The sequence below is a fragment of the Danio rerio genome, chromosome 22 (genome assembly GCF_049306965.1).
Source record: "Danio rerio strain Tuebingen ecotype United States chromosome 22, GRCz12tu, whole genome shotgun sequence".
Taxonomy (NCBI): domain Eukaryota; kingdom Metazoa; phylum Chordata; class Actinopteri; order Cypriniformes; family Danionidae; genus Danio; species Danio rerio.
The window spans coordinates 38,824,662-38,849,975 of NC_133197.1; the positions used below are offsets into that span (position 1 = coordinate 38,824,662).

The following is a 25,314-nucleotide window of genomic DNA, read 5'->3' on the forward strand; positions in this document are numbered from 1 at the left end:
TGGTTTTAGAGGGGTTTTGGCCATTTCCAGGCTGGTTTGGTCAGGCTGGGAGATGACCAGCTGAAACCAGCTTGACCAGCCTAGCCAGGCTGGGAGCCCAGCCAAAACCAGCTATGTCCAACTTAAACCAGGCTGGTCAAGCTGGTTTTAGTTGGTTTAGGCTGGTCATTTTCCAGCCTGACCAGCTAAAACCAGGCTGGAAATGGCTGGAAACCAGCCTGGAAGTGGCCAAACCCCCTCTAAAACCAGCCTGGTTGACCAGCTAAAACCAGGCAACCAGCTTAGGTTGGTTTAAGCTGTTTTTTTCAGCAGTGTACTTTTGGGCCTGCCAAGTCTGTCCGGCTTTCCCCTCTGACAGCTGATCCAATTCACACCAGGAGGTGATCAGTTGACAGCTCTGCCCCTCTCTTTACTCGAGTGTCCAAGACATACGGTCGGAAGATCTGATGATACAACCACCAAAAAGAAGAACAACAACTGAACACCACTCGGATTCAGATCATGGAGGCCGTTCCACCCAATTACACCTCTTCATGTATCCCTGTCATTACCCACGTGGGCATTGAAGTCCCCCAGTAGAACAACAGAGTCCTCAGTCTGAGCACCTTTAAGCAACCCCTCCCAAGGACTCCAAGAGAGCCGGGTACTCTGCACTGGTGTTTGGCCGGTAGGCACAAACTACAGTAAGAGACCTAGCCCAGACCCAACAAGCAAGGAGGCGACCCTCTCGTTCATTGGGGAAAACTCCACCACATGGCAGCTGAGTTGGGGAGCTATAAGCAAGTCCACATCAGACCTCTTCCTCTCACCTTGAGGAACGGCAGAATAAAAAATCTCCAGCCCTTGATCTCCAGAGCCTGAGCTGTGCGTGAAGGTGAGCACGACCATCTCTAGTCGGTACCGTTCAATCGCCCGCACAAGCTCAGGCTCCTTCCCTCCCAGTGAGGTGACATTCCATGTCCCAAAAGGCAGTTTCTGTGCCTGATGATTGGGTTGTTGTGGTCCTGATCTTTGTGTGAGGGACCAGTGCATTACGAAAGAGAAACACACCTCAAATTAACTTTTAAAGCTGCAGTACTTCAAGTAGGTATCGCTGCAGCCCGGAGACCTGCAAGTGGGAGGAATTACACCGCAAGTAGGTTGGGTGATCTCCAAGTTGGAGGGACTCAAACCGCAAGTAAGTTGGGTTTAGGGTTGGATTTAGATGTAGACGTTAATAAAACACAACAGGTTACTGTGAGGTTGGGTTTAGGGTTAGGTGTACAAATTCATAAAGCACAATATTCAAGTCTAAATACAACTAAATAAGGTTTGCCCAGCCCACTTGAAGCTCCAAGACACTTCGAGCAGGCTCCGGCCTCCGTTTATACCCTTCTCCAGTACTTTGTTGTTTACCAAAGCAAAATCTCAAGTCAATATTACCCACTTCAGATGATGATAATAACACTACTACAACAATGACGACCGATAATAACCGACTTCTGACAGCATTGATGTATATGGTACCCTTTTAATTATTTAATCAGGAAGGCAAAGTAGCACCAGTTTGAGGTAACTTCAAAATTCATAACTCTTGAAATCACGAGGTGTGATTCAGTCTAACTGTGTGGTATAATACAGTATAGTATAAGTCTTATTATACATGACCCATACATATATTCAGTATATACCCATACATTTGCATCAAAATCATCTGTATTAAAAATATAATGCATATATGGCAAGCACAGCTACACCGTTTGAGTCTCTGAAAACATTTTCATTTCTCATATGAGACACAGGCCACCTTACTTCGGTGTGTTAAATTTACAAACTTCATGAATTAAAATGGTTTACAGCAGCTTCTAACTGTAAATGCCAGCAGACAAATAAGACTTCAAAGCATCTCTAAGACATTATTGAAAGACAGGGACTCCTGAGTTAAAGCGAACGCAAAATGATGATCTCGGTTATATGGGATCAGCTCAATCTTTGGTGTTATGGCAGATACGATTCTCGATATGAGTGAAAATCAGCACCGTATTTCAGTCGGCAAGCTTAGAGAGATGAACAGAAAGACTGATGCTGTATCTGAAATCGCCCCCTATACCCTCATTTACTATTCCCTACATGAGTCTACTAATATAGTCCACTCAAAAGAGTGAATGAAATTGAGTGAGCAATGTGGAGTGCACTGAAGGGATGCCGTTTAGTTTTAAACGCCTCAGATGGATACAATTTTTAATTTCAGGTCAGACCCTGTGATAATTATTTGACCCTTAGTGGTCTACTAGAAATGAAACTAAGTACGTTGATTTCTGTCATGTGTACATTACTTTAATTAAATATATATTTTATTTTGAAGTGTACACTGATATGATTCTGCTGTGAACGCCTTCTTGTGGTTGGATGCGGAAATTCATGAGTGCTGAACTCTTACATGGCATTTACGAGTACTTTCTAACTGTTGAGTGCACGTGGGATGTACACTTGTTGTTGTGTTGCATTGTGGGATTGATTGAGTGCACTTCAGAGTGTCCACTATGATTTCAAACACCACAAGAAATGGCTGCTCTGTCAAATAGTGCACTGTTTAACGGTATGAGGAGCTATTTCGGATGCAGAGTGAATCTACAGCTCTGCGCTCAGCGGAGCCACACCGGCGAGAGCAGGAATGAGGCGTTCGTACACCTGGATGCCCTGCAGAAACACCTGCTCGTTCAGGTACTCGTTGTGATCGTGAAGCAGGATGGGGGTGAGATTCATTGGAGAGAAACCAATGGCAGGAAGACCCACCTACAAACAATAAAGAAAACATTTACATTTAGCAGATGCTTTGGTCCTCTCGCCGCTTTCGGTGTGAACGTACGGTAAGAGTGACACATCAGAGAGGAGCTCATTAATATTCACAACATGAACCATATATGGTCAATCATGGACCTTCAGATTCTAAGGGTTTTTTATGGAGCAATGCAGGAGCTTATAAAACCATTTCTGGAGATTTTTCGATCTTACCGTAGCCATAAACCTACTATTTAGACATCTGATAACAATTTCACTTAATAAACCAATGCAGTATATGGCACCTTTAAACATATTAGTTAATAAACAACTAATAATATTGAATAACTAAGTTCTACTAACAATTTTTTTTATCTTTGCCATGATGACTACTTATAATATTTAACAAGATTCTAGCTTTCAGCTCATTTAAAGGCTTAATTAGGTTAACAAGGCAATTTAGGTTAATTAGACAACTGGACAACAGTGGTTTTAATTTCCCAGGAGGGCGAATAATTTTGCCTTCGCATTTGTCATTACTGTGATTTCACTGTGGTTGTTGACTGGAGTAAAAACTGACTTACTTCCCGAATGAACCGGCTGTCCGTGGCAGCAGGGAAGATTTCCTTTTTCAGAGTCATGTTCCTGTCAGGAGATGCAGAAAGTCACATGTCTGCAATGTGTTCAACAACAAAATGCATGCTCACAGAACTGGGTGCAGTTTTTCAACACAGGCTCATTGGGAATATGTGCCCAGGGCTACATTTTTGAGAACCGAGAAATGTGTGCCCTGAGCTTCATATGCTTGGAGTTTTTGCTTACACAAGTCCACTAGAGGCAACCCTGTATGATTTTGACAATCTGATGTTTTCTTATAGGTGTCATTTCTCGTAAATACACAATTTACGAAGCCGCTATGTTTATTACTGCCAATATTAACATCCTTCTCGCACACGTCCATGAGAGAAAATAGTCGGATTGTTGTCATGTATATATCAGCTTGCTATTGACTGACCCGTACACCCCCTCTCTAAACCCAAATGATCTCAGCTGCATGCTTTTACCACGATTTCACACTGCTTTCTTTTTGGTTTTGCTATACCTGGTTGATGAAACCCTCCTTCGCCGGACTCGAACCCCAGTCTGCTCCCTAATCCAAATCTATATGTGGACGAGCTACCGAGCAGTCACAATGGAAATGCCATCCATGTGGAAGTAAGGGGTCCATAGCATTCGTTTTACACAGAAAACGCAGACATATATGTAACCCCAGGCACATATTTCTCGGTTCTTAAAAATGTAGCCCTGGGCACATATTGCTAATGAGCCTTTGTTGGTACAGTAGGTTTTCTCACATTGCTTTACATGTGGAGCTGAAGGCTTGCCACCAGGGGTCATTTTCATCCGTGGAGGTCAAGTTCTGGTCCATGTGTTTCTGAAGAGCAGAGAAAATCATTGAAGATCAGCCTTAAAATAAAGGTGTGGAGCGGAGTACCACAGGGCTCAGTACTTGGACCTTGGTAGTTTGGTTTTATTGTTATGCTTCCAATATCAGGGTCAATATTTCTTTGAAAGCAGACAAACACAATGCGTAGCTGATGGAAAAATGGGATGTCTACTAACTCCTAAATTCAGAATAAAAGATTCAATTAAAAAATCTAAAATAAACTGTCATTGGACTGACAATTAAAAGAAAAACATTTAGACTAGCAACACACTAACAAATTAAACTCAGAACAAAATGTTTTAATTACAGGACCAAAAAGGTCCAGGCAGAAACTTGAAGAGTGTAAAAGTAAATCGGACCTGTGCAAAGTCATAAGTCACGTCTTCACCGGCTTCTCGACACCAGACTTTAATCTTTTCCTCAAACTCCTGCAAGACAAAGTGAATTAGAGCTGACACAGTTTAAAGACAAAGACAGTTTAAAAATAGTTTAAAACTAATGAATGAATGGTGGATGGATGGATGAATTAATGAATGCATGAAATAATGAATGGATGAATGAATAAATAGATGGATGTATGGAAAGATGAATGAATGGATGAATGAATGAATGAATGAATGGATGAATTATTGCATGGATGAATGAATGCATGCTTGAATTGATGGGTAAATGGATGAAAAAATAGATGGATGAAGGAATGTATTAATGCATTGATAGATGTATGAATGGATGGATGTATGAATCGATTAATAAATGAATGAATGGATGATTGGATGTATGAATGGTTTAAAAAATTAATGGATAAATAATTAAGTGAATGAATGAATGAATAAATGGATGGATGAATGAATTAATGAATGGATGGATGGATGAATGAATGGATACATGAATGCATGTACATATGAATGAATGGATGTATGAATGTATGAATAAATAAATGAATAGATGGATGAATGAATGAATGAATGAATGAATAGATGGATAGATGGATGAATTAATGCTTGAATGAATGAATGCATGGATGAATTGATGGAGGAATGGATGAATGCATGAAGGAATGCATGAATGGATAGATGTATTAATGGATAAATAAATGAATAAATTGATGATTGATGTATGAATAGTTCAATTAATTGAATAATGAATAAATTAATGCATGAATAAATGTATGAATAAATTGATGAATGAATGAATGAATGAATAAATGAATGGATGGATGGATAAATTAATGCATGTATGAATATATAGATGGGTAAGTGAACAAATGGAGGTATAAATGGATAAATGAATAAATGGATGTATGAATGTATGAATATGATGAATGAATACATGAATGAATGAATGAATGAATGAATAACTGAATGCATGAATGAACAAATGAATGCATGAATGAATGAATGAATGAATGAATGAATACATAGATGTGAGTGAATAAATGGATGAATTAATGGATGAATAAATGGATGGATAAATGAATGAATGGATGTATGAATGTATGAATAAATTGATGGATGAATGAATAAATGAATAAATAAACAAATCCATGAATGAACAAATGGATGCATGAATGAATGAATAAATGAATGGATGGATGAATAAATGAATGGATGGATGGATAGATAAAAGCACAGACCTGCAGGTTAACAGTAGGAGGGATTCTCAAGTCAAAGCTGACGTCCATTTCTGCAGGAACCACATTATAAGCGACGCCTCCTTTGACCATGGTCATGTTAATAGTGGTGACGTCTCCCAGAGTAAAACACTCACTGGTGTTCAGTCTGAAAACACACACACACACACACACACACACACACACACACACACACACACACACACACACACACACACACACACACACACACACACACACACACACACACACACACACACACACACCAGTGTTTCTTCGTGTTCAACAGCTCTGCTTTAAACAAAATTCAACTTGTGAGGAAAGCTCACCGCTGTTTCTCTTTCTCTCTGAACTCCAGGAAGGAGTTTATAACTCGCCGCTGTGGACAGGAGAAACAGAGCACTCACCAAAAGTGTAATAATGTGAAATATACAGATATATCCAGAAAAATTTCATTTCAAGAGTTCACATTTAGCTGATGATTTACAAAGCTTATTTGGCATGCTGTCCCGGGAGAGAGCCCCGAGCTCAAGGGCTCCTCGAGCCCGGGGCTTCCTCCCGTTGGCAGAGCAAGAAGGGAGCCCGAGCTCGATGGATCTCAGAACTCCCCTGCTGCTGTAGCTAAGGGAACGTAAGGGATTAGACAAGCTTGATTGTTATGTATGTTGAATGTCTTTGGATGGTGGGAGGAAACTGGAGAACCCGGGGAAAACCCACGCGGACACGGGGAGGACATACAAAACTCCTCACAGAAACAGCCACCGGTCCTATGGAACTAGGGCCGGCAGTATTCTTGCTGTGTGGCTCGCAGTGCTAACCACTGGACCGCCGTGCTGCCCAATCACAGGTAAAGGAGGAGAATAGGGGAGGAGGGGGGTTTCTTCCAAACGAAGATAAAGTGGACTGAAAACTGAGGCTATTTATAGTGGCTTAGGGCTCATATGATTGGAAGATTAGTGATTAGCAAATGCGAGACTCGCCGTGATAAATCATAAGCACGTGATCCTCTCGAAATTAGTTTATGAATAAACTTCACTTATTTCTGTGGCCCAAATTTGGCCAAAAGCTGTGTTCCGCATTGCAGTTTGTTTGCTATATCTTTTTCAGATTCATCAGACGTTTACAGTTTCACTATAAATCATTTAGAGCATTATGCTTTTAAGGCCCCGTTTACACTAGTGCGTTTTAGATTTAAAACGGCGTTTTAGAATGAAAACGATCCGCGTCCACACTCGCGTTTTACCCAGCGTTTCTGAACTGCTCTCCGTCCACACCAAAACGCTGAAAACGCACATCACGTGACCACACAGACACCCTCGGGCAAGCGCTGCAGCCCATCTACCCAGATGAGAGCTGTGCTAGTCGGACTTCTCATCAAGCATCTCCCGCTGGATCTAATCTCACTATATTTATTAAACGGGATATTTCATTCATCTTGTTGTCTTTATCTAACGACATATTCCCTGACTTTGGGCATTGGAATCTATTACTTGTTCTCAGGTAACGTGTTTTGGCTGAGCGCAAAGATAAGTTAATGATTGATTCATGTAACCGCACGTAGCCTATTCTGTATATTGACTGATCGCTTGCCTTTATTTCCTATAATGTATAAACTTATTGTATGTTATACTTTTATAATGGCCATTATCGATTATTAAAACTGATATTCAGCAAAAGAGAGGGGATGTTTCGTATTTTCATTGAAATTGAAAGGAGGCAGTTATCGGCTCCGTTTTGTTATAAATATCCACACAGTGAAGATGACGCTCATATATGCAGCACGACGCCTCAACATGTCTGCTGTCTAAGTTGCTAATATTAAAATGAAAATAGGCAGTTCCTTAAATCATGTTTACATTTTATTGTTGAGAAAGTGAAACAACATTGCCAGGGGGATGTGAATGAAGCTATAAAATACACTGTTCCCTTTGAAGATTTACCCGTGTCCTCAGTATAGTCTGTTTTCCATATCAAACTGAGAAGAAGAGACTGCAGCCTTGATCAAACTTGTGAAGGCTGAACTTACACAGAGAGAATGCAGGACTGAACTGTGTGTGTTAGGCTACTTAATATTCAGGGAAAGCCCCAATCAGAGAGGCGAATGTCTGCAGCCCCGCCTCCGTTTTTAGATGTCTCCGTTTTCCATCATCCACACTGAGACGGAGCAGCAGTGTTTCAGAATGAAAACGGCCTCTCCAGCGTTTTCGAAACGCTCCGTTTTCGGCGCTCGAGAACTCCGGCGTAGTGTGGACGGTTGGCGTAACCGTAGCAAAACTTATGCGTTTTAAAACTAAAACGCACTAGTGTAAACGGGGCCTAAGTTCACCAATTGACTACTAATATGGATAATAGCAGCACTGCACTATTTCCACACTAAACAGATAAAACATGTTGCAACATTTAGCTGCTGCTTCCTCTTGAAGTGATTTCTTTTCACAAGCTCTTTGCTTTCCCCTGCAGCTGAGTGCTTTCTTTACATCCGTGCATGTTTAATTGCTTTGGCGGAAGCGCATAGAGGACATACATTCAATGCAACATTGTTGGTGATGCTGTGACTTCTGCTGCCGCTGTGTCTCCTACCAACTGCATCTGACTCTCAGCGCTGTCTCATTGGCTTTCTTAAGCTAATATCGAAGTTAAACAACAAACTTTACCTTCTAGTTATTATTATTATTATTATTACTAATGCTACTACTAGACAACATAAAAAAGATAAGATAAAATATAACAAACAGAAATGATTGCCTTTTTAAAAGAATGGTCTGTCTGCAGCTCCAGATTTACTAGATTATTCTCTGAACACTCACTAATTTCTCTGCTGCTGTGTTTTCCACAAACCTGGAACCATGACCTGGACTTCCAGGACAGCGAACGGTGATCCCTGCAGGACAGAGCACACATTATTAACATATAAACACACACACCTGTTGGTATTGGTGGTTTACAGGGACTCTCCATAGGTGCTATGTAGTTTACACTGTAAATAACACTATTTAGATGGCTCTACCCCTAAACCCAACAACCTCAGGAAACCAGTGGCAAAATCTGAATGGCAAAAAAATCCTGTTAAAAATCATTTTTAGGTGTTTTAAATTACGAGGACACCATGTATGTCCTCATAAACCTCTATAATAGAGTACAACTAGGTCATACCCATGCCATTATACATATTCTGTCCTTGTAAACCACCGAAACCAGTACTCACACACAGACAATGTGACTACAGGCAAAGATGATACTCACACCAGGGGTTTCTTTCTCCATAGAATACAGTGTAGGCATTGGTGGGGTTTGCCAATCCTGAAAAGAAGGTAAATTTGCATTTCAGATATTATTAATATCATTATTTTGTTCGTAATAACATCACACAAGTTATGTATTCATTTCTACATGAAGTATATTGACCATGCTTATGGATACACCTTAATTAAATGGGAATGATTGGTGATATTGACGTCCTGTTTGTGGTACATTAGTATATGTAAGGGGGCCAGCTTTGCAAGATTAGTGGCGACCATGGTGGCCATTTTGAAGTCGGCCATCTTGGATCCAACTTTTGCTTTTTTCAATATTAAGAGGGTCATGTGACACGTCAAACTTATTGGGAATTTCACAAGAAAAGCAATGGTGTGCTTGGTTTTAACGTAACTTTATTCTTCCATGAGTTATTTACATGTTTCTGACCACTTATAAAATGTGTTCAATGTGCTGCCCATTGTGTTGGATTGTCAACCATAGTGCAGTCCAAAAGCGACTGCAGAAACTAAAAGAATGAATCTACAGAATTGTTTACCTTCATCAAGAGCAAAACCCATGTTCAACTTCTGAAATTCTGGGTGCTTCACAAACGTCTCCATTCCTTTGTGACCGCCGACCTCCTCGTCTGTCAAGAACATTGAAAATACCGTCAATTTGTAGAGAAACTGGATTTAGACAGATGCCATGTCTAATTTGACAGAAATTCAAATGAGAATGGACATACAGTCTTGTGGATGGATTATATTGCTTTGTATCGTAATGCCGATCCGCTATTGTAAAAATATACACATACAGTGCAGCTGTATTTACAGTTCAGAGATTTACAGTTACTCTAAATCCACCTTTCATGTAGTTTTTCAGCTAGTACTCACACACAATTCCCTCTGAAACAAACATGTCCAACTGATAAACAAACATATAATATCTAATATGCAAAAATCTGGTCGTTATAATAAGAAAAACTTGGGAAAACAACCAAAAGCTGTAAAGGGGTTCACAAACTTTCAAACAGTACTGTGCTGTACATAATATACAAACACACAAAACACACTAACACGCCAAAAATCTCATGTTCAAGAGTTCACACTTAGCTGATGATTGATAGTAAAGCTAGTTTGGCGTGCTGTCCCGGGAGAGAGCCCTGAGCTTATAAGATCCTCGAGCCCTGGGCTCCCTCCCGTTGCAAGGCGAGAGGGGAGATTGAGCTCAGGTAGATCTCGATGACTCCCCCTCTTGCTTGTTGTAGCTAAGCGTCAGATATGGATGCTGAAAGGTGTACTCAGAGTTTAGCTAAAGTATTTGGATTAATTGTTTAGGGTGCTTGTTTTTAAACTGTGGGAGGAAACCGGAGGACCCGGGGAAAACCCACGCGACCACGGGGAGAACGAGCTAACTCTGCACAGAAATGCCGACTGGTTTGAAAAGGAACTAAACCAGGGGCATTCTTGCTGTTAAGGCTAATCGCTGGCCACCGTGACGACCATCTGAAAGGAGGGAAAGTAGGGTTGGGTGGGGGGGTTTCTTCAAGACGAAGATATTGAGATGAGAAAAAGCTGGTTATTTAGAGTGAGTTAAGGATCGTCTGATAGGATAATCAGTCATTAGCTAAAGTTGGAACAGCTGTGACAATCATAAGCACGTGATCCTCTCGACATTTGTTTATAAATAAACTTCACTTTGTGAAACTAAACATCAGATAAGACCTGAAGTGAAACTTCATTTTCCAAATTCAGTCTGAGGTACTTGTGTGTTGTGCATTGATGATTCAAGAGCGTGCTCAAGACATTTTTTAATTATTAAATGTTGGCCTTGTGTTCATGAAACTAGTTCAATTCAGTGCATAAATAGCCATAAGAACAGTCTGGAAAGATATGGTCTGGTACTAGCATGCTGGTGTGGTCTGACCTGGGACAAATGTTAAGTGGATGGTTCGAGAAAATCTCTTCCCGGCCGCCTTCAGTCTGCGAATGGCTTCAATGTACCTGCAGGAAAATATGAATGAGACATCAAAACTCCATATTCAACTCAAACAACTGATTATTATTCCTCTCTGACTGAGAATAAACCTGCAAATTTGTTTCAGAATATTCATGATTCCCACCGAAAAGTAATTTATTTTCATTTAGTATAAGTGAGGTTTTATGAACTAATTTCGAGAGGAGCTCGTGATATGATTGAGCACGACTGGCTGCTCATATGTAATCAGTAATCATCCAATCAGAGTGATCCTAGTTTACAATAAGTGGATCGTTTTCTCCCTTCTGCTCTTTCTTTGTTTTAAAAGAATCCCCCCTTCCACCCTATCTCCTCCTTTTCCTACCTTTTACAAGGGGGAGCTCTCGAGTTCTCGATCTCGGATCTCCGGAAATGCTTATTTGACCAGGCGGGAGCCTTGGGCTTAAATATCTCAGAGCTCAGGGTTCTCTCCCTGGACATCATGCCAAACCTGCTGTAAACGCTAAGCATATCTAAGTGGGAACTCTTGAAAGCTGTGGTTATGTTTACTGATGTTATGAGAAACAATTTGTCCGAAAAAACCCAGTTACTTCATTAGGAATTTACTCAAGCTTTTGGGTAAAATAAAAAAATTAACTCATGACTTTTGCTATGGACCTTACGGTGGAGTACGGATTACCGTGATCAGGCTTGCATTTCTTCAGGTAAAAGGGTTGGATTGACTTTATCTTCAATTTCATGAGGTAACTTAAACAGCAACGACAGTGTAACAAACATTCACACAGGTGTTCAAGGCATGTGACCGTGAGCACTCATCGCAGAAGTACAAACTGGACTACAGGAGCGACATGTTTACAACCCCATAAACAACAATAGACGACACACAGCAGATCCTGTTCTGGCATCTTCTTGGCATATTACAGCTTGACACAAGAAGAAACCAGAAACTAAAAACTAATGTTATTGCAAGAAAGATAATTATACCATATCAGTGAATAGAGGTAATAAATAAAGGTTCCCTGCTGAAAAATCCAGCTTAAACCAGCCTAGGCTAGTTGGCTGGTTTTAGCTGGTCAACCAGGCTGATTTTAGAGGGGTTTTGGCCACTTCCAGGCTGGTTTCCAGCCATTTCCAGCCTGGTCTTAGCTGGTCAGGCTGGGAGATGACCAGCTAAAACCAGCTTGACCAGCCTAGCCAAGCTGGGAGTCCAGCCAAGACCAGCTAATCAGCTTAAACCAGGCTGGAAACGGCCAAAACCCCTCTAAAACCAGGCTGGTCAACCAGCTAAAACCAGCCAACCAGCCTAGGCTGGTTTAAGCTGGATTTTTCAGCAGGGTTTTGTTAAACGTTTTATTGAGATAGATTGCTGGTGATTGGACGGGTGTCAGTCTGATGGGGTAGCTTTACAAAGAAATTGTAAAATTAAGAGCCAGTTAAAGTGATTTAAGACATTCAACATAATATTACAGTAAATGTAAGACTTTAAGGCAGGTGTCACCAATCTCGGTCCTGGAGGGCCGGTGTCCCTGCAGGGTTTAGCTCCAACTTGCCTCAACACACCTGCCTGGATGTTTCAAGTATACCTAGTTAGACCTTGATTAGCTTGTTCAGGTGAGTTTGATTAGGGTTGGAGCTAAAATCTGCAGGACACCGGCCCTCCAGGAACAAGTTTGGTGACCACTGCTTTAAGGCCTAAAACTTTGTTTAAAGACTTTTTTAAACCTAGCAGACACCCTAAGAGAGTCTAGCTCTGCCTTTATTACTGTATTGTTGTGTTAGATACACTTATGGCCTGTTTCCACTGAGTGGTACAGTACAGTGCGCTATGGCTCAGTGTGCTTTTATGTCCGTTTTCACTATCAAAAGGTAACAAAAAGTGAAAGGTACCGTACAACTTTTTGGGTACCCTTTCCAAAGGGTACCTAGCAAAACAAAAGGATACCAAAAGGCAGAGCTAGATGCGCAACTTCAAGCCAGAATGACTTCGACTGCAACTTTCTTTCGTACACAACGCCTACCATAAGGGAACCGTTGGTAACATTTGACAGTGGAGACACAAGCCTGGTAAAGGTGAGCCATACTGACCCATCTGGTACTATACTGTACCACTTAAGGCTGATTTATACTTCTGCGTCAAGCGCACGCGTATGCTACGGTGCAGCCATAGACGCATAGCCCTACGCCGTGGCCGTCGCTGCACCTCTCAAAAAATGTAACTACACGTCGCAAGCTCTGTGATTGGTCGGCTTGGTGGCGCTGTCGGGTCTGGGCGGGACCGAGAGCCGCGCAAGCAGCGCAAGCCCAATGGAGTGATGGTTTACAAGTGTGGAGTCCCGTGAAGAAGCTCTGGATAAAAAGTTTTGTTTTGTGTTTACCTCATAGTTAAAGTTATTGCATATTCGCCGGTTCCTGCCTCAAAATGAGCAAGTTGGAGCGACTTGTACATTCAGGAAGTGTTCAGAAAAAACAAAACAGCAGCGAAGAAACTCGGCACAGAGGAACATTAACACCTCACTGCCAACTAGCGTTTCGGAAGTGTTAATGCAGACCAACAGAGACAGCGCACAGAAGTATAAATGCACAGCTACGCGCGTTGCATGCGCTGTGGGTTACGCCGGTCACTTGACGCAGAAGTATAAACCAGGCTTTAGTGAAAACAAGGCATTAGGTACCCTTACAAAAGGGTGCCAAAAAAGTGGTACAGTACAATTTTGGTACTTCTGACAGTGGAAACGAAAATAATTGTGAACTGTTCTGTACTGTACTGAACCGTACCACTAAGTACAGCCATAATTATCCACCAAATTTGACTAAAGTGCTCTTTATGTGACTAGATCTTCAAGGGATCACATTCCCTGTTGCTTAATAAACTTTTGCAAGCAAAGTCCAGTTATTTTTGTTAAGAATTCAGCTTGTGATTGCACATTTTCACATAATCCTATAGAGAAAAGAAAAAGACACTTGACCTCACAATTTTACAGTTGTATCACCGTTAAACTCACTGTATGGTGACGGATTTCATGTCCTGAGCTCCTCTGGCGTAGATGTTGCCGTCCGCATCTTTCACAGCAGCGAATGGATGATGTTTCCAGTGCTCCTGCAGCAGACGCACAGACAGTGATGTGACGTGTTGTTAATCAGTGCAGAGACGGATGTGTTTCAGCTTTACCTCATACACAGGAACCACATCAGTGTGTGAGTTCAGCACCACAGACTTGAGCTCCGGCCTGGAGCCGATCCAGGAGATGATGGCAACCACTCGACCGGGACACACCTGAGAGGCAGAGATTAATATGTGAACAAGAACAAGATGGACACGCTAAAACAGATGAGTATTAAAAGGTTCTCTGCACTTAGTAACAGCTCGATTGAAAACCGTATTTTCACAAAGAAGGCGATGCGTTGGTGCAGTGGGTAGCGATGTCGCTTCAAAGCAATTAGGTTGCTGGTTCGAGTCTCAGCTGGGTCAGTTGGCATTTCTGTGTGGAGTTTGCATGTTCGCGTGAGTTTCCTCCGGGTGCTCCGGTTTCCCCCCACAAGTCCAAAGACATGCGTTACAGGTGAATTGGGTAAACTTAATAGTCTGTAGTGTATGTGTGTGAATGAGATTGGTTTTTATTTCCCGCCTTTTTGTATTTCAAATCTCTAACTAACAAAACAGGTAGTCCGTTCTTTATTCCTCACCTTTCCTTTTTCAAATTTATAACTAACAAAGCAGCTCATGGGTTCTATATTTCCCGCCTTTTTGTTTTTCAAATCTGTAACTGATCTGTTCTATATTTCACGCATTTTCATTTTTAAATCTGTAACTGTCAAAGCAGCACATTGGTTCTTTATTTCTCACCTTTCCTTTTTCAAATTTGTAACTGACAAAGCAGCTTATGGGTTCTTTATTTACCACCTTTTTGTTTTTTCAAATCTGTAACTGACAAAGCCGCTCATGGCTTTATTATTCCCCACCTTTTTTCAAATCTGTAACTGACAAAGCAACTCATCGATTCTTTAACTTCCCGCCTTTCAGTTTTTCAAATCTGTAACTGACAAAGCAGCTCATTGGTTCTTTATGTACCAACTTTTGGTTCTTCTAATCTGTAACTGACAAAACACCTCATGGGTTCTTTATTTTACCGCCTTTTTGTTTTTCAAATATGTAATTGACAAAGAAGCGCATTAGGTCTTTATTTCCCGCCTTTTTGTTTTTCTAATCTGTAACTGACAAAGTAACTCATGGATACTTCATTTCCCGTCTTTCTGTTTTTCAAAGCTGTAACTGAAAAAAACAGCTTAATGCTTGCATAAAATCTCATTAATATTCCTGTTATGTCATGATTATAATAGTTTCATGACTTATGAACACCCCCTTTAATAATGTCTTACCCTTTGCATTTAATGGAATGAAAAGGGTTTAACAGTTGTTACAAGCTAGAGACCCCTAATTTGGCACAGTTCAGAACCATTATTTGTAGTGTAATATGCTGGGGTGACTCATTACTACGGATGTTTTTTGCTATTTCTGCTGAGAATTTTGGTGAAAATCTGCAGATTTCTGCGGAATTATTTTATTTGTATCATAATTAAACCTTAATATGTTTAATAAATTTTTTTTTTTTTTTTACTTTTGTTTAATGTTTAAAATGCAAATTGAATTAGATTCATGTTATTTGGTAAACAAAGCAAGTCTCTCTAATAACATCTCTACTAAAAGACAGAAAATAATACTGTACAGACTGCATTGTACATAAATCAGAAGAACATTTTCATATTAGTCAATAACATTACTGCAATTAATTAAACAACTGAATAAAAAAAGATTTACACACATTTACTCAAGTAAATAAACAGAATTAATGATGGGCTAAAAATCGGCAGAAATCTGCGGAATTCTGCGCACGCAGACTCATTACCTCCACTTTCTTCATGGGTAAAGCGAGCTCCTCTGCCATCCGCTCCAGGAACTTCAGAGCAGCATCTGAGAAAGATTGATTGACACCGAGTTATTAGACTGATCCCAGATGTGATGCCTTTCAGTTGTGAATGGCTACTAAAACACTCTTATTTTATTCCTCAACATTGAAGATGATATCAGACACTATTTTGGCATGATGTTTCCCCCATCTTTCAGAAATAAAGATACAAAAAAAAACCCTGCAGTCCATAACATGCTATAGTTAAAACATGGGCTTCAAATGATAGTCAACGCATGACTCAAGTAGTAGAAATATAAATCTGTGCAACAATTATTTGTCCACAGAAGCTGCAGTGGCTGGAATAATATAGCAAAAGGGGTTTCATTTACAAAACAGACAGCACACAAGTTTGCAGCAACATGTGGGTGAATAAATGATGACAGATGAGAACAATTCTGCACTTCAGCATAAAACTAACATAAACATAAACAATAAATTGACGTTATAGTGGCATAAACACATCACCCTTGTCCTAGTTTACTGTAATAAATAATCTAGTGGACTATAAACTAGTGGACTTTGTGTGAATGAGGCAATACATTTCAACACCGTTCGCTTAATCTGCCACCCGAGACATTTTTAGACGTCACAGGAGTGAACATTTACTCCAAAGTCGTCATAAACCTGCAGCGAGATGCTGGAAAACACTGAATGTTCTGTGTGTGTGTGTGTGATTCTGTCAGGTACCGTAGTCTGGCTCTGGATGGACGGTCTTCAGGCGCAGGTATTCTCTGAACAGAGTCACTGAAGGGTCTTCAGCTGGGTGACCGTCCTGCACTCCTCCACCTCCATTCAGTCCATCTTTATCAGGCAGCATCCCGCACCACTGTCCTGCAGGAGCACAGCGACTATTATTAACTAATACACACTCTTAATAACTAAAGCATGCTTTTAATAACCAATACACACTCTTGTTAACTAATACACATTAGTTTTAACCAATACACACTCTTATTACTTAATGCATGCACTTAATAACTAATGCACATCATTATTAACTAATGCATAAACACTTATAAAGACAAAGACACTCACGGCCACTTTATTAGGTACACCTTACTAGTACCGGCTTGGACCCCCTTTTGCCTTCAGAACTGCCTTAATCCTTCGTGGCATAGTTTCAACAAGCTACTGGAAATATTCCTCAAGAGTTTTTGCTCCGTATTGACATGATAGCATGATGCGAATCTCCCGTTCCTCCACATCCCAAAGGTAAATTGAACTGCAGGAGATCGTCTTGACCATGTCTACATGCCTAAATCCATTAAGCTGCTGCCATGTGATTGGCTGATTAGAAATTTGCGCTGGCAAGCCATTGTCAGGTGTACCTAATAAAGTGGCCGGTGAGTGTATATATCTCAGTAAAAAAGCGTCAGGTTATGTTTGATTGCAAAATGTTAAAATACACATAAAATAAATTTTTTACAGTTCTATGAGGGTATAAAAGGAAAAGTAAGACCCTTACTATTCCTAACATGTACATGTTGTGTTTATAAATTAACAGGCTGCTTACTTAATATATTATGCAACTGTGTTCGCTCACAGAAGCTGCGTTAAGAATTAATCCAACCAATGTACAAACTTGACAGTTGAGCTCTGAGTGTTTAGTAATTATTAATCACGCTTTTACTGTAAAAACAAAAAAAACAAACAAACAATCCACATATAAAAACTGTTGTCACATTAAATTAAAACTATTTACTATATTATATAAAATCAATACTATTTAAAAATAATAATTAACATATTAGCATTATGTGTTTTAGTAAGAATCTTAATAATTATATTTAATAATTGAGTAAATTATATTTAATAATGTAATAATTACATAATTATACTTGAAAAGAAATACATTTTTAAGCTGAATTTCTATTTTTGGCAGAGCTTGTGAGATTTATTCACATATTTTCACACCAAAACCTTTTTAAATCCTCGTAAAAGCCTCAGATATTCACATTTGCTTTTAATAAAATCTCCAATTCAGCAGGATTGAGGTAAAGTTGGTTTTATATTCGCACATTTGTTCATTTAATGGTCTGAATTAACATGTAAGTATGCCTTTAAAATAACACTAGCACTATTTATTTAACTGTGAATAATGTACTTTGATAGTCATTGGGTGCTAATATGATTTCCCTATTTATGATTTGCAAATAATACTTTTCTGAAATTATATTATTATATTTATTTTATATAGCAGATTTATTTTTAAGGTATTTTAAATGTCACTTATGATTAATTTTCATTGTGAAGTGTAACACAATATCAAGCTGTATAAATCTGATCATCAAAACACCACACCATCATATTAATCACATTTAAACTCCATTTTCATTAGAGTAAATGAATGTAAACACATATATTACAGCATGACGTAACCTTAAACACAACTGTCACCGCGGTCAGGGGCCTGTTTCTGTAAGGAGGTTTAAACAACTCAGAGTTTAAACTTGAACTCTGAGTTGATTTACCGAGAGATTAAAAACTCTGAGTTTTCGGTTTCAGAACAGCTGATCTGAGTTGGGTCAATCAACTTCGAGTAGACCAACTCAGAGTTAAGCGCGCACACCGTGACTTTAAAAAGGCATTATCAGTGGAGCGCAGACATTACGAGTGACTATGGCAATATCTTATAAAAGAGATCACCATTTCTTTCTCCAGCTGAACTTGATGTTCTCATGCAAAGTTATAGCAAATTTGAGCGTATATATTTGAAAAGAAGCAACCATCAGTGAAGAAGAGACAGTTAGCGTGGGAAAACAGCTGCTCAAGTTAATGCATAATTTCACTTTTTAAGTATTTAAATATTTAAGTATAATAAAATAAGTAATGTAATTTTTTTATACATTTATTAGTTTTAAATGATTTAACAGTGCACTTGTGTGTCTGCCTTTTTTATTGATCAAGTGATAGAGGTTAATATAACATTTAGAAGGTAAGCAGTACTAAAAATAATTTTAGAAAGAATAATAATCCCATTAATCTAGTTAATTACATGCATGTCGTAGGTGAATTTAATTTAATTATTTATTAAAAAAGGATAAGCCATTCTCGTACAGTTCTTCTGTGTGTGACTAAAATGTAGGCAATAGCTATGTTTCCATCCAAATATATTACATAAATGTATGTGCAAAACTGGAATATTGCTTAAAAGATGCGAATAAAATTCCATCCAACGAGTCAAAGAGAAAAAAATCGTCACTTCCTGATTAAAATGGCACCAAATATCAACAGGAAAAACAGAATTTACTGTGGTAGAAGAAGCTGCGTCAATTAATTCTTTATTTAGCCTAATTAATGTACTGCCTCGATGTCAGAAGACAATGCTGAAACACAATGAACACATGGGGGCGTCTGATGCCATGAGACACGGAGACTCTTGACACGCACCAGACGTTCGGAGGTAATTAATAATATACACTAATACTGAAACAGTAAAGGCATTTTGAAATGACTTAAACAATATTTTTTTGACATGTTACAGTGTGCTCAGCCTGCTGGTTTGCTCATTTACACACATTTTCATTATCATATGATCATGATCTTTTTTTAATGCACATACTGTAATTTGTTCAGTAAAAGTGTTTCCATCGTAGTTTATGCGCACATTTTCTATCGAATAAAAGTTTATCCTACTCAGTTATGCGCGTTTTTTTATGCATATTTTAAAAAGTTATGTGCATCATGACGTTTCTATCAATCGTTTTTATGCACGTATCCAAAATGAGCATTAAAATAGGTGGGTGGAAACGTAAGGCTAAGGCGAGAAATACCGCTTCATCTTTAAAAAAGGGGAGGAGACCGACAGAAACTCTGAGTTTAGAGAATAAAACCTGCTTCTGACCAGGTTAGATTCACAGAGTAAGTTACCACAGTAACTGACTCTGAGTTAAAGTTACCTCTCTTTCAGAAACAGGCTTGACTTACCCTGCTTTCTCGAGTTTAACAAACCTGCCATTTTGAAACGGAAAACCCAGAGTTTCTCTCATTTCAGGGTTAAAATACTCTGAGTTTTCAGTTAACCTCCTTTCTGAAACAGGCCCCTGATGTCATACTTCCTATTTATACACACAAGTAAACAAACACACAAAACAAGATGGAGGCACAATAAAGACGTCGATTATTTAGGAGTAAACGTCACTTCAAAACTAATGAATGTCTAATAATAATATTAATAATAGTAATATATGTATAATAGATGTTCTGCAGCTCGACACATGCACTCACCTGCTTCAGCTCAAGCTCACGGCTGACTTCAGATCAGTAGCGACACGCTTTGATACGCCTGTTTTCCACTATAATTGACACCTAAAGATAATTTGTAACTTACCTTCGCTCCAGGGCCACTCGGCTGAACTCGGGATGTTACTTATTATGCTCGATCATGCCAAAAAACACGAGCGCTCCGGTTCTGCGTGATGACGAAAACATGTACGCTGCGTGCGCGAGCATGCTTTAACGCGCATGCGCAAGGTGATTTTGACAAGTCCAAAGGATAGTGTGTGGAGTAAACAACAATATTGTGTGAAGGTTGGAGGCTTTTACGTCTTTGTTTTACATTTGATCAATTGGTAGACTGTTTGTAAGAGTTTATTTTATTTCGGTAATATTTTTTTATGTTTTTAGATCGGCGTTTTATTCTTATTTCATAATTTAGCGAAGGTGTAGAGAAAAAAAAGAGACAAAAAAGGGGGAAAAATTATATTTAAAGGATAAAAAGTTAAAACTCTCATACAAATGGTTATTAAGAACACAAATGGTTAAAATAATGACTTTATAAATGGACATTGAAATTTAAACAGTCATTATTATAAAAAATTATGACAATTTATTTAAAAAAAATCTATTTTTTGAGTTTATTAGATTTAAAAATTAAAAATTTGTACAGCCAAATTAAAATATGGCGGAAAAAATATTAGATACAATTTTAATAACAATAAAAAACAAATCAAGAAACAGAGAAAATATAAATTAAAAAAAATTGTTGAAATTGTGTGTGTGTGGGTGTGTTATACCCAGTAGATACCAAAAATAATGTCATTATATAGAGCACAATAACAACATATTATATAATACTGAAAAATGTAATTGTTACAGTACAGTACAGAAATAATGATAATAAAATTTAATATATAGAACGAAATTTAAAATAAATAATTATGTAATTAATAATTTAAATAATTGTAATTTTTACAAATTAAAATAATGCAAGTAAATCTGGTCTCGGATATCTAGTTGGTGGTTTGAAGCACACCTTAATCTTGCCTGGAAAGAACACTTTCCCTTTTATCTTGCTTTGCTATACACAAATAGCAATTATTGTTAATGATGCGTTGCATTATTTAAAAAAAAAAAAAACGTCTATAGAGATTCAAAAGATTTTATTTTTTTAATAAAACAATTAATGAAATGGTTAATCTGAAATTATGTAATTATTATTTTTATGATATAAATGAATACATTTATCTATAAATTTAATAAATAAATTAATAAAAATAAATAATTAATTTAATAAATAAAATAAATCAATATGTAATTCAATATAAATAAAATTGTAACATTTATTAATATTTTACAATGGTATATTTGTATTCTATTAATAATCTGTTTTTATAATAACTATAATACTACTAAACTAAACACTTTTTGCCATCTTTTATGTTGAGTAATTTATTAGTTAAATAAACACTTATAAAATAACAGCTGTTGTTTAGTTTTTAAATAAACAATTAATGCAACTATTTTCTAAATAATAATCGTGATAGATAATGATTAAATAAGGGATTTATCAATACAATGATCAATAAATGAATGAATCTAAATGTATAAATAAAGAAATGTATATTTATTAAGCAAAATTCTTTGAAAACAAAACATTTATTAATATGCAATTAAATTTCTATTATATTTCAGCATTTAATATTAATCAATATCCAATTTCACATTCTATTATTGTTTAATAATCTATGTTTTCATAATGCAATACTATTTTTATATTATACAATATTTATACTTGTATATTTACCTTTTCTGTTTGATCACGTTAGTTTAAACAGCAAACACCATATGCAAAGTTTGTGTTATGATAGTTTAGACAGTGATTATTTGTTGTACAACACAAAACTTTTTTTTTTACCTGACAATTCAGTAAACACACCTTTCCCCAGCTAACACTGGGCTTTTTACATTCCCCGCGATGGAAATGACGAAACAGCACCAAAGAATCAACGTGTGGCCAAAAGTATATTGCATCGGTAGTGTTAAGCACTACCATAGAGAATGAATGGGAGAAGATAAGGTTAAGATAAAGTTAAAAGCTCCAACGCAGAAACATTTTTCTTGTCTTTAGATTAAATTAAAGAAAGTGTCAATTTGTCTCGTGCCAGATTTTGAGGACTAACCTTAACATTAGCATCGAATAAACCAGTGAACAAGGAGTGTTTTTACATTCAGAGTACGGATAAAACTCAGACACGATGGATCGTCGTGTGTCGGTAAAGTGTAATATGTAGTAAATTACTAATTGCTGAATTGTATATTTGCACTAAGTGCATTAAGCATTTTAATTACTAGATAACGTGTTTATTGTCATATTTAAGGAGTTTATATTGGTCTTATATTATTAACCTACGTTGAAAAGTAAGACGGTGAAACAAAACGACGGATATCAGCAGTAATATCACACCAAAACAGGAAACTGGACTGAACATGGACAAAGAGAGCTTGGTAAACTCGGATGCAGTCGTTTTTCTGAAGCTTAGCTCCAAGTCTATCTAATGCCCTCTGTGTCAACCATATTCATCAAGCGTTGGTGGTATAGTGGTGAGCATAGCTGCCTTCCAAGCAGTTGACCCGGGTTCGATTCCCGGCCAACGCAGAAACCTTTTTGCTTTGCTAAGAAAGTGTGTAATGCAAACGAGGGCAAAACTACACACGTTTTACTGTCTGTCATTTATAAGCAGTCCCATACATTGTGTTTTCATTAGCCGAGTCGTCAACTGAGCATATTACAGAGGTAGTAGGCTATATTGTTGGTTTAATACATTAAATAACACTACAATTCTGTAAAACTGCTTGAATTTCTGTCTAAAATAGCATTGATTCGTTGAATATGTTTACCTCTTAACAAATATTCAGTTCTAGGGGTGTATTTGAGAAAATTTGCTTAAATCGTTAAGAAATTTCTTAGAAAATGTGTGTTTTTGTGTGTGTGTGTGTGTGTGAATGACACTCAAATTCCTGCTTCAACATTTGGGCTAAGCGTCTTTTCTAAATATCAGTGTTGATTATCACGATAGTAATAACAAATCATAATTGTGTTTTGATTATTTTTTATAAACAACCACAAATATTCATATGCATAACTTGTCAAATGTTATAATATAGCAATTATTATATAATAGTTTATATATAGTTTGTTTATAAGAAATTAACACATTAACTAAATTAAACAAGACAAGATTCTTGTCTTTAATCAGTTGGGTTTTTATGTCAACATTAATATACAAATGAGTGCAGTGTTATGATCAAATCTTAATTCTAGATATATTATTTATTATATTTTAGATATATAATATTATATTTTATTAATTCTAAATAAAGCATTCATTCCGCTGTGGCGACCCCAGATTAATAAAGCTGAAAATGAATGAATGAATGAATAATTGAATTAATGAATGAATGAATGAAAGAATGAATGAATGAATGAATGAATGAAAGAATGAATGAATGAATGAATGAATGAAAGAATGAATGAATGAATGAAAAAATGAATGAATGAATGAATGAATGAATGAAAAAATGAATGAATGAATGAATGAATGAATGAAAGAAAGAATGAATGAATGAATGAATGAATAATAACAACACATTTTATTTTTAATGCGCTCTTCGAGTCTTTGGTAAAGGCCAAGTCCACATTTATACCTTTTGTTTAAAAATGTAAATATTCACCCATAATAAGATGGGCTGTGTCCGAAACAGCATACTTCTATACTATATAGTGCGCTAAAATCAGGTTGCAAGCCGAGTAGTATGTCTGAATTCAAAGAATTCGAAAATCAGTAAGCGAGAAGTACCCTGATGACCTACTACTTCTGGCGAGATTCTGAAGTGTGCATCTGATGCCCGCTGCGCTATCCCATGATGCCCCGCGAGAGATTTCATGAATGGGAGTGAAGCGACGCAACTGACGCTGGTAGGTCACATGACCATGACAAAATAGCGGATGTAGTACGTCCGAATTCCATTCATACTTTTCACATTCATACTGTATAGTATGCACTTTTCGAATGGCCGAGTAGTACGTTTATATTCAAACGCAGTACCTACTGAGTAGTAGGCGGTTTTAGACGCAGCCAATGGTGTCTTTAGGAAATGAAGGCGCATGTTTTTGAAAACACTGTCCAAAGTGGATACATTTGAAGACAGCGTTGCAGTGTGGACAGTGTGAAGCTGCGTCCCAAATCGCATACTTGTGCACTATTCTACGCCAGTTTTGTAGTATAAATAGTGTAGGTAGTGCGTTCACACTGCAAACTCTAAAAATAAGCGCACTTTAATTACCCGGATGATGCACTCATTCAGCCGCTAAAATGAAGTGTGTAATGATGGACACTTCACGCACTCAACGACCGCAGGTTTGCTCATGTAGCAGAAGGGGCGGAGCTATCGTGCGCACATGTTGGATAACTTTATTTATTTGGATGGTGAAAGTAAAATTCTCCTACGAGAGTGATTATAGCGCCTCCCAATGGTGAATGCAGTTATACTCACGGCAGGTATTATTTACTAGTTTGGTCATTTATTTCACTGATTTGGCAACCGTCAAACGTCATCAGGAAAACGGTTTTAATTTCCGTTTAATAAAAAAACATTAGTGTGCCATTTGGGACGACACTACATACATATACTATGCTGTTGAGTGTGTAAGTGCATAACTACATAGTGCATGAGTGCATAGTGTGCCATTTCAGACACAGCTAGAAGCTTTTGAAAACGATGACACATTTTAGTCATGTCTACAAACACAGAAGAAGATATTTAGAAGAATGTTGGAAACCTGTAACTATTGACTTCCATAGTATTTGTTTTTCCTACTATGAAAGTTAATGGTTACCGGTTTCTAACATTCTTCAGAATATCATCTTTTGTGTTCAACGAAATAAAGAAACTCTAATAATAGGTTAGAAACCACTCAAAAGAGAGTAAATAGTGAGTAAATGTACATTTTTGAGTGAACTACCCCTTTAACCAAGCACAGAGAACAGACCCTAAAAAACCCTGAGATCAAACTT

The 25,314-nt window shown here is 37.8% G+C and overlaps 2 protein-coding genes and 1 non-coding gene across 7 annotated transcripts in view; 1 reads left to right on the plus strand and 2 right to left on the minus strand.

Moving 5' to 3' along the window:
* The window catches only part of LOC100001620 (aminoacylase-1A), a 35,630-nt gene extending 15,362 nt beyond the window's left edge, over positions 1-20,268 (minus strand). Inside the window, exon 1 of the mRNA XM_068216490.2 lies at positions 20,246-20,268. The gene's annotated coding sequence lies outside the window, so the exon portion shown is untranslated. The remainder of the gene's footprint in view (positions 1-20,245) is intronic.
* acy1 (aminoacylase 1) lies at positions 1,497-20,464 on the minus strand. 5 transcript variants are annotated; one of them, NM_200995.2, is made up of 15 exons: positions 20,349-20,458; positions 16,706-16,849; positions 15,956-16,020; positions 14,221-14,325; positions 14,054-14,148; positions 11,001-11,077; positions 9,631-9,720; positions 9,081-9,137; positions 8,645-8,718; positions 6,167-6,216; positions 5,841-5,985; positions 4,567-4,635; positions 4,116-4,195; positions 3,345-3,405; positions 1,497-2,775 (listed from the first exon to the last, which is right to left on the minus strand). In NM_200995.2, exons 2-15 carry the CDS (start codon positions 16,833-16,835, stop codon positions 2,611-2,613), a joined length of 1,263 nt encoding a protein of 420 aa, NP_957289.2. In that variant the 5' UTR covers positions 16,836-16,849; positions 20,349-20,458; the 3' UTR covers positions 1,497-2,610. The 5 variants fall into 5 exon arrangements, with proteins under 5 accessions (NP_957289.2, NP_001259009.1, XP_073792443.1 ...); NM_001272080.1 differs by having other exon boundaries at positions 20,246-20,458; XM_073936342.1 differs by lacking the exon at positions 20,349-20,458 and adding an exon at positions 19,970-20,063.
* A 2,359-nt stretch (positions 20,465-22,823) lies between these two features.
* Positions 22,824-22,895, plus strand: trnag-ucc (transfer RNA glycine (anticodon UCC)). Its single transcript has one exon. It is a non-coding gene; the product is annotated as a tRNA-Gly (tRNA).
* Positions 22,896-25,314: the final 2,419 nt, after the last annotated feature.